The following is a 10,329-nucleotide window of genomic DNA, read 5'->3' on the forward strand; positions in this document are numbered from 1 at the left end:
GCTGGGAAAGCTGGCTCTGCACTCTGCATTTTATTGACCCAGGTAGGGTTGAGTCACAGACAACAAATTAGAGAAGGGCAGAGTGTTACATCACCCAGAGCCTCAGCCTGCAGCTCAGCACTGTAAGTTCTGTATCATCAGAACTGCATCATCCAGTGCTCAGTGTCCTGCTCTAGACATCCTCTGGGAGGGCGAAGGACCTTAGCGAAGGAGGTACATGTTCTCCACAAGCCTGTGGCATTGTGGAGAGGACAAACCCTCTCCCCAAGGAGGCTTTCCTGTTTCTCCCTGTTGGAGTTCATTCCACATATGTCCGTCCGTATGTTCTCACGGCCTCTCTGCTTCTTTCTCTCTGAATGTTCATCGTGGTGCCTCAGACGTAGGTGTTTTCCTAGATCATCCTTCCTACCAGACTGATACCCTCAAAGGAAAGTTTTACTAGACAGTGAGACTCTGGGGGGTAGGGATAACCTATCATTTCTGTATGTCCAGAGTGTGCAGTGACATGTGTTGAAGCACATTGAATGAATAGCATGTACGCATGTTGGCATTTACTTGTATCCTGGTAAGTCTTAGAATTGGCATTTCTCAGCTAAGAAAAGGCAGAATCAGACAGTAGAAAAGAACTTTCTGGAGTTCTACCATGAGCAAGAAAGAATCAAGTGAGACCCCCACCCCCATAACCCAACTAGTCGTCCAGTTCTTTGTCCTATTTTCCTTCTCCAGATCCTTAATAGTAGCCATTTCTAGGCCTCTCCTGAAATCAAATCATAGAGCAAAATATTCCCTAAAGGTTCCTCAGCAAAGAGGATATAGATGTAGGCACTGCCCAGGCTCCATCAGGAAAGCCACCTGCGAGGCCTCTGTCTCATCCTCTAACACCTCTTGATGGGTCCAATGCTCCTATTCCTGTAGGCAGTCACAGGCATGGCCTGAGGGGTTCAGGAAATTTGTTTTGTCTTCAGATCTGGGAAAGACTTTCTTTAGGAATTCCACCCACTGAATTCACTCCCTGTGGCAACTATGATAACTTTACCTACATGAACCTCCTCCATAAACCAACCCTGAGAGGTAGGTGTGATTTGCTCCAGGCTACACAGTGAGGTTGGATTCAAGTCTAGTTACCTGTCCTCAAAGCACATGTCATCTTTCTGTCATCTCAGGGGATTATGCCTGAGTAATGATGGAAGGGAAAGCCTGTTTAACTGAAAAGCAGTGATGAGCTGAGGACAGTCACCCTTGCTGTTTTCAAGTATCTGAAAGATAAGTTCTGTGTTGGCCCAGAGGGCAGAACTAATAGGCTGGGTTAGAAATTGCAGGGAGCAAGATTAGATTCATCAGAAAGACCTCTGATGATTGGAACCATCTGGACCATTATTGGACTGCTTTGAGAGGTGGTGGCTCCCAGTGTCCTAATGCTGCAAACTCAGTCAGCATAACTGTTCCCCTTAGGTTCTGCAGGGGGACTGGTGAATTGACTGAATATGGTTCTGGAGGTACTGGCACAACTCTAGGCAGTGAGTCCAAGAGAAGAATGCAAAGTCCTGCTGTCTCCTCCTAATCTCCGGTTAGGGAGAGCAACAACAAGCATATCATGTCAGATGGTGACAAGTGCTATAAAGAAAAATAAAGCAGAGTAAAAGGAACAGGGAAAAATATGATGTGATAGTGTGTCTCTGTGTGTAGGGGAGTAATGGCTTTTTGAGCAGGATAGTCAAAGAAGAACTCTCTGATGAAGTGACATAGAGTAGCACCAGCTGTACTGAGGAACTAAGCCAAATAGGTGTCTAGAATCTTCCAGGGTAAGAGAACAGCAAGAGCAAAGCCCCTGAAGTAGAAGTGGTAGGTATTCCAGGAAGAATGAGAAGTCTAGTGTGGCTGGAGTAGAGTGAGTGAATGAATAAAAGAAACTAAAATCACAGAGGCAGGGTGAGCTACAACACGTCAGATCTTATTAAGGACTTTAGGGAGGGAGTAGGGAAAGGGGAGGGGAGGGGGGTGAATAGGTGGAGGGAGGGTGATTGGTGGGGACACCTCTATGGTTTATCTTACAAAGGTACACGTGAATCTTTCTAAAAGTAGAATATAAACGTCTTAACACAATAACTAAGAAAATGACTTAAAGGCTATGTTAACCAGTTTGATGAAAATATTTTAAATTGTATATGAAAACACCACACTGTACCCCATGATTGCATTAATGTGCACAGCTATTATTTAATAAGAAAAAAAAAGGACTTTAGAATTTATTTAAAATGTGATGAGGAATCATGGTTTATATTTTAAGTGGTCTTTCAAATCTGAAAGTGTATTTCTGTCTATGAGACATCATCTTCATTTGAAAAAATAAAGTACATGGGCACATGAGAACGTCAAGAGCACATTCATGCCTCAGTAGATCTCAGCACATCAAGTTCTCCAAGAAAGGTGGCCCTTCCTGCAGGCCAAATTAATGGACCCTTTCTTGGAACATCATGCTCTAATTGTGCTGGCTGGCAACCTGTAGGCATAATCAGACCTTGTATGGCACCACATGGGGGGATTAAGAGAGGAATTTCTTGTTCACATCATGTCCATGAAAGCAGAAATTAAGCATGGAGTTTATTCAAAAACCTAAAAATAGAACTACAATATTATTGAGAAATTCCACTTCTAAGTCTATATTCAAAGGAAATAAAATCAGTATGTTGAGATGTCTCAAAAAAAAAAAAAAATTCACAACATTCCTCCCACCCCCAAGCAGTTTACCAATATGGAAGATAGTAAGAGCTTTGCTGTCAGGTGATCAGTGCCACTATGGCTGATTTAAGTCAGCTGGAGAATTTTGACAGGTAACCTCAATTTGTAGCCCCTAAAACATTCAAGAGCTTATTAAGGACACAAAAATGGTTGTTAGCATTGGTGAGAATGTATTCAGAGTTAAAAATATTTCCATGCAAGTTGCCTGTCACCCTCATTTTTAATTCCTCAAATAAATAACACAGATAAGTGAACTCCAAAGTTTAACAATCAGAAAGTGATTAGCTTGATATGGTAACATAAGAAAGATAGTGGAATAGAGAGTTCCCGCTCCTACTCCTCCACAGAAACACAATTTAACAGTGATATGCATAACAAAATATCTTTATGAGAAGTTTAGAATGGAGTTAAGAATTTATAGGGTGTCAATGAGAGGGCTGATAAGAAGTTAGCACTCTTCCTCCCCCTGTGAAAAAAATCCCAAATGACAAATAAACAACTAGAATTTGACTAAAATAACTAAAGAAGACCACTAAAGAACAGCAAAGAAGCAGGATAAATCCTATAGAGCACAGAAAGCCCAGATAGCCACATAAGTAAGGAAAGAAAACATTATGACTCTGTGGTACCATCCCCTCAGTTGGGATCAGCTCTGAACCAGGAGCTACTTCCCTCTATGAGAAAAAGTTAGGCAAGAGGACCTCAGCAGCCCTTATCACCATTGCAGACACGTGCAGCCTTTGCTACCAAAGACTCCCGCAGTCTCAAAGGTTCTGAGCCCAAATTGAAGGAACTCTCCACAGTTCCCAGGCTGAGCTACCCCCAGAGAAAGATCCAACCATGGGCTCTGCCCCTCTGTCTCCAGGCTGTGATGCTGCTGCTTTGCACCATCTTGAAAGTAGAGCCACTGCTAGAGTTTTTCCCATTCTGGGAGTGAGTGACAATTTCTTTTCTCTTTTGCTTAAGATTGCTTTGGTTATTAAGTCTCTTTTATAATTTTATGAGGTACAGTAGTAGATTCCACCCACAAAGAAATTGCTGAAATGATGGAAATGTAATTTAGAATATGGATGCCAAATAAGATGATCAGAATTGAGGAGAAAGCTGAAAGCCAACCAAAAAAGCTTAGAAAATATTTCATAAAATCAATTAAAAATGAAAACATTACTTGAGAGCTAGCCAACATAAGAAAGGATATCATATAACTTAAAGAAATGAATGAGTCATTTATGAAATTTTAAAATTCAGTCAAAAGCCTTAATAATGGGATAAACCAAGGAGAAGAAGGAATCTCAGAACTTGCAGACAACACTCTTGAGATAACTCAGCAGAGTATATAAAAGTCTAAACAATCACCAAGAGAGAGAGATGGAAATATATGATGTGAACTAACATTTGAATTATAGGTGTGCCTGAGAGTGAAGACAAAGGACCCAAAAGCATGGAAAACATATTTGAGAAAATCAATGAAGACAATTTCCTGGACATCACTAGGAATTCAGACATACAGATGTAAGATGGACATTGAACACCAGGAATATTCATAGTAAATAGCTCATCTCCAAGGCACATAGTAATCAAACTGGCAAAAGTCAAATGAAGGAGAAAATTCTGCAAATAGCAAGATGAAAGCATAAAATAACCTACAAAAGAAAATCCATCAGGCTAACTGCAGACTTCTCAGCAGAAGTAAACTTTCTTACAAGCCAGAAGGGCTTGGGGCCCCATCTTCAATTGACTTAAACTGAACAACTGCCAGCCAAGAGTTTTGTATCCCGCAAAACTAAGTTTCACAAAAGACAAAGCAACTAAATGTTTTCTAATCAGACAGACACTGAGGGAGTTTGCTATGACCAGACATGCTCTGCACAAAATACTCAGAACAGCACTATATACAAATCAGCACAACAGATACTCACCACTGTAAATTCACCTTAAAAAGCCCCCAAACTCACAACTCATATAAAACAGTAGAACAAGAGGGTTAAAAAAAAAAGCAGTAAGGGACTATACAACAAGATCAACAAGCCAACAAGCATTGACATATCAATGCTATAAATCAATGTGAATGGAATAGATTCTTTTCTCAAAAGACACAGCCCGGCTGAATGGATGAAAAAACACTACCCAAGTATCAGCTGTCTCCAGGAAACACATCTAAACCACAAGGACACATACAGATTCAGTGTGAAAGTATAGGGAAAAATATTCCATGGGCATGGAAATCAATAGAGTACGTAATCGGGTGGTGCCTGTGGCTCAAGGAGTAGGGTGCCGGGCCCCATATACTGGGGGCATCGGGTTCAAACCTGGCCCTGGCCAAAAAGAAAAAAAAAAAAAGAGAGAGAGAGTAGGTATCTTATTTTTCTATAAGATAAAATTGACTTTAAGCTAACAAACATAAATAATGACAAATAGAGTCATTATATAGTAGTAAAGGGAGAAATTCAACAAGAAGACATAATAATAAACATATATGCATCCAACATAGAAGCTTCCAGATATACAAAGCAAATCATAGTACAGCTAAGGAAAGGAATAAATAGCACCATTGTTCTTGCCAGGGACTTCAACAGCCCACTGTCAGAGCTCTACGAATCATCAAAATAGAAAATAAGTGAAGAAATTATAGACTTAAACCAAACTCTAAATCAAATGGACCTAACAGACATTTACAGAACATTTTACCCCCAAAACTATAGAATACACACTGTTAGCAGCACATGTGACATTCTCCAAGATTGATCATATCTTAGGCCACAAAATAGGTTTCAAAAAATTTTAAAAATTGAAATCATACCATGTACCTTCTCAGACCACTATGGAATAAAACTGTGACTCAATTGTGAAAGAAACACTGAAACCTACACAAAGTCACCTGCTTTTCAACTATTATGGGATCAAAATTAAATTAAATGTAAATTAAAAAATTCTCTGATCTGAACAACAAAGTGGACATAACCTATCAAAATCATCGGAACACAATAAAACCATTCCTCAGGGGAAATTCATAACTTTAAATGCCTACATCAAAAAGACAGAAAGATCAGAAATTAACAACCTATTGTCACAGCTGAAAGAACTAGAAAAGAAAGAACAATCCAAATACAGCAAAAGAATAGAATAGAAATAATCAAGGTGAGAGCAGAACTAAATGAATTTGAAAAAAATATATAAAGGATTAATGAAATAAAAGTTGCTTCTTTGAAAAGATAAATAAAATTGACATACCTCTTCATAGATTAACCAAGAATGGAATTAAAATGACCCAAATAATTCATCAAATTGAAAAAAGTGACATTATAACTGGTAACTGCAGAAATACAAAATATCATCCATAAATAATATGTAAATCTCTATGTGCATAAACTAGAGAATATATAAGCAATGACAAATTCCTGGAAACACACTATCTCCCAAGGCTCAGTCAGGAAGAAATAGAGTACCTGAGAAAACCAATGATGAACACAAAAGATTGAATCAGTAATAAAAAAGTAAAAAATCTCTTAACAACAACAAAAACAGCCCTGGGCCAGATGGATTTACAGCTTAATTCTATCAGACCTACAAAGAAGACCTGGTACCCATAATACAAAAATTATTTTATAGTATTGAGAAGGAGGGAATCCTCCCCAACTCATTCTGTGAAGCTGGTATCACCTTGATATGGAATCCAGAAAAGGATACAAAAACAACAACAACAGCAAAACTACAGAACAATATCCCCTGTGAATGTAGATGCAAAAATCCTGAATAAAATACTACCAAATCAAACTGAGCAGCACATTAAGAAAAATTAATAATAATCCATGAAGATGAAGTGGGCTTCATCCTCAGGATACAAGGGTGTTTCAACATATGTAAATCAATAATTATGATTCACCACATAAATAAAAGCAAAAGCAAAGATCATATGATCATCTCAATAGATGCAGAAAAAGCATTTGACGAAATCCAGGACGCTTTCACAATAAAAAAATCTTCAACAAACTAGACATAGAAAGAAGATATCTCAGAGTTATAAAAGCCACATATGAGAAACCCATAGTAAACATCATACTGAATGGGGAAAAGTTGAAAGTCCGCCCCCTAAGCACTGGAACAAGAAAAGGATACCCACTGCCACTCCTGTTTAGCATAGTGTTGGAAGTCTTAGCCAGGACAATCAGGCAAGAGAATAAATGCGTCCAAATCAGGAAAGAGAAGATCAAACTATCACTCTTTGCTGACAAGGTAATCTTGTATCTACAAAACCCCAAAGATTCCACCAAGAGTCTCCTGGCATTGATACATAAATTCAGCAAAGTCTCAGGATACAAAATCAATTTATGAGCAGCATTTCTATATACTAATAATAGTCAAGCCAAGAGTCAAATCAAAGACTCAATACCATTCACAATAGCTACAAAAAATTAAAATACTTAGGAATATACTTCACAAAGAAGCCAAAAGATCTCTACAAGGAGAACTATGAAGCTCTGAGGAAAGAAATCACAGAGAATAAACATACCATGTTCATGGATAGGTAGACTCAACATTGGTAAAATGTCCATACTACTCAAAGTGATTTATAAATTCAACGCAATCCCCATGAAGTTACCAAAGTCACCCTTCATAAATCTAAAAAATAATTCTATGCTTTGTTTGGAACCAGGAAAGAGACCAAATAGCTAAAGCAGTCTTAAGCAAAAAGGACAAATCTGGAGGCATCACATTAACAGACCTCAAACTTATACCTTAAGGCTAGTAATCAAAACAGCATGATTTTGATAAGAGAGAGAGATAGACCAATAGAACAGAACAGAGAAGTTCTATATAAAACCATTCACCTACAACCAACTGATCTTTGACAGACAACAATGTATACTGGGGTAAAGAAGCCCTAATCAGTAGGTGCTGGGAAATTTGGAGAGCCACATGCAGAGAATGGAACAGGATCCCTACCTCTCACCACTTATGAAAATTAACTCAAAATGTATAAAAGACTTAGATCCAAGGCATGAATCCACAAGAAAAACTCTTTAGATATGGGTGTAAACAAAGAATTTATGAAAAAAGACCCCAATGGCAATCATGGCAACTTCAAAAATTCATAAAGTCCATTTGACTATACTAAAAATCTTCTGCACAGCTAAGGAAACAATCAACAAAGCAAATAGACAACCTACAGAATGAGAGAAAATATTCACAAACTACATATCTGATAAAGGACTAATAATCAGAGTTTACAAAGAACTGTAGCAAATCAGCAAGAAAAAAACAAATAATCCTATTAAAAAGTAGGCAAAAAACAAGAACAGAAGCTTCTCTAAAGAAGAAAGATAAATGGACAATAAATGTAAAAAATGCTCAACATCTCTAATCATCAGGGAAATGCAAATTAAAACCACAATATCACCTTATCCCAGTTAGAAGGCATTTATTAAAAACTCCAGAAACAGTAAATGCTGGCATGGATGCAGAGAGAAAGGAAGGCTTATACACTGTGGATGGAACTTCAAATGAGTATAGCCTCTATGGAAAATAGTATGTAAAGATTCCAAGAAGAACTAAAGTAGACACACCATTTGATCCAGCAATCCCCCTACTGGACATTTACCCAAAGGAAAAGAAGTCATTTCATCAAAAATACAACTGCACTTGAATGTTTATTGCAGTACAATTCACAATTGTAAAGATGTGGAGTCAACCCACGTGCCCATCAGTTCATGAGTGGTAATAAAATGTGATACATGTACACCATGGAGTACTACTTGGCCACAAATAAGATAGATTAATACATTTTACATCAATCTCGATGAACTAGAGATCATTCTCCTAAGTGAGGTATCTCAAGAATGGAAAAACAAATACCACATGTACTCATTATTAAATTGGAACTGATGAGCACACATGTACACAGAAAGAAGTAAAACTCACCGTAAAGCAACCAGTGGGCTGGGGGCAAGAAGGTGAGGGGGACCTAACCAACCTGATGGGTACATACAAACACTATTTGCTGACAGGCACACTTATAGCAAGACTCAAGTATTTAAAAAAAATGATCCATTTAACCTAAAACATTTGTGCTCCCTTAATATTTTGAAATTAATAATAATAATAATAATAATAGAAAACTTTTCAAATTTGGAGAAAGATATTCAGGCCAGCAAATTCAAAATTCTTCAATCAGATTTAATCAAAATTACACCAAGACATAATCAAATTCTCAAAAATGAAAGACAAAGAAAAGTTCTTGAAGGCAGCAAGAAAAAAGAAGCATGTCAAATATAAGAAGATTTAAATAAGGTTATTACCAGATTTCTCAGCAGAAACCTTACATGACAAGAAAGAGTAGAATGATATGTCCAAAATGTTGAAAGAAAAAAGCTGCCACCAAAAATACATTACCTAGCAAAGCTACACTTCAGAAATGAAGGATTTTCCTAAACCAAAGAGGAGGGAAGTTCATCACTACTACCTGCCTTGCAAGAAATGGTAAGGGAGTTCTTTAAGCTAAAAGCACAGAATGCTAATTAGAAACACTAAAACATATAAAAGAATAAAACTCCCTGGTAAGAAAGAGTAAGACATGTCAAATTCATAATACTATAATGACTCTGTGTAAATCACATATTCTTAGTATGAAGGTTAAAAGACAAAATTATTAAAAATAATAGCTACCAGCTATAGCATGAGCCCCAGCGCAAGCTGGGATGTTCATCCTGGTGGAGATGGCGGACACCGTGGGAATCCCACTGTGGCAGTTGGAGAGGAAGCTCAACAACTCCATTGCCGAGGAGCTGAACAAGAAGTTAACCAACAAGGTTGTGTACAACGTGGGACTCTGCATCTGTCTGTTTGCCATCACCAAACTGGAGGATGCCTACGTGTCGCCAGGGGATGACATGTCACACACCAAAGTCCATTTTCCCTATGTGGTCTTCCATCCTTTCCTGGACGAGATTCTGATTGGGAAGATCAAAGGCTGTAGCCCCGAGGGAGTACACGTCTCTCTAGGGTTCTTCGATGACATCCTTATCCCTCCGGAGTCGCTGCAGCAGCCAGCCAAGTTTGACGATGCAGAGCAGGTGTGGGTGTGGGAATATGAGACAGAGGAAGGAGCACACGACCTGTACATGGACACTGGTGAGGAGATTCACTTCCAGGTCGTGGACCAGAGCTTTGTGGGTACGTCCCCAACAGGACCCAGCTCGGCTGAGGCTACCACTTCCCGTGAGGAGCTGCCGAAGAAGGAGGCCCCATACGCACTGGTGGGATCCATCAGTGAGCCAGGCCTGGGCCACCTTTCCTGGTGGACCAGCAGTTAGACCCGGGGCTCAACGTGGACCTGCCCATCAGCAGACCCCACTCATCCCCAGGAGTGGTGCAGCCAGCTGTGAAGACATCAGCCGCCAAGGCAATACAGAGGAATGTGCTGCCTGGAGCTAGGTGGGGAGAGAGGCCAGGAGTGCCCACCAGCTTTTCCCCACACTGTCCTGGCCTCCTCCTGGAGGTGCTATTGAAGTCCTACTGTCCCCAGGGACTTCTGGCTTGCAGGGACAGACAGCAAGGACATTTAATAAACAATGTCAGCACCAAAAAAATGAT

The 10,329-nt window shown here is 39.2% G+C and overlaps 1 protein-coding gene across 2 annotated transcripts; it reads left to right on the forward strand.

Moving 5' to 3' along the window:
• The first annotated feature begins 9,434 nt into the window (after positions 1-9,434).
• LOC100947950 (DNA-directed RNA polymerase III subunit RPC8-like) lies at positions 9,435-10,049 on the forward strand. 2 transcript variants are annotated; one of them, XM_012813238.1, is made up of 2 exons: positions 9,435-9,641; positions 9,720-10,049. In XM_012813238.1, exons 1-2 carry the CDS (start codon positions 9,435-9,437, stop codon positions 10,047-10,049), a joined length of 537 nt encoding a protein of 178 aa, XP_012668692.1. The 2 variants fall into 2 exon arrangements, with proteins under 2 accessions (XP_012668692.1, XP_012668693.1); XM_012813239.2 differs by having other exon boundaries at positions 9,435-10,049.
• The last annotated feature ends 280 nt before the right edge of the window (positions 10,050-10,329 follow it).

This window comes from Otolemur garnettii, unplaced genomic scaffold (genome assembly GCF_000181295.1).
Source record: "Otolemur garnettii isolate 467f Iridium unplaced genomic scaffold, OtoGar3 scaffold00251, whole genome shotgun sequence".
Lineage (NCBI taxonomy): Eukaryota > Metazoa > Chordata > Mammalia > Primates > Galagidae > Otolemur > Otolemur garnettii.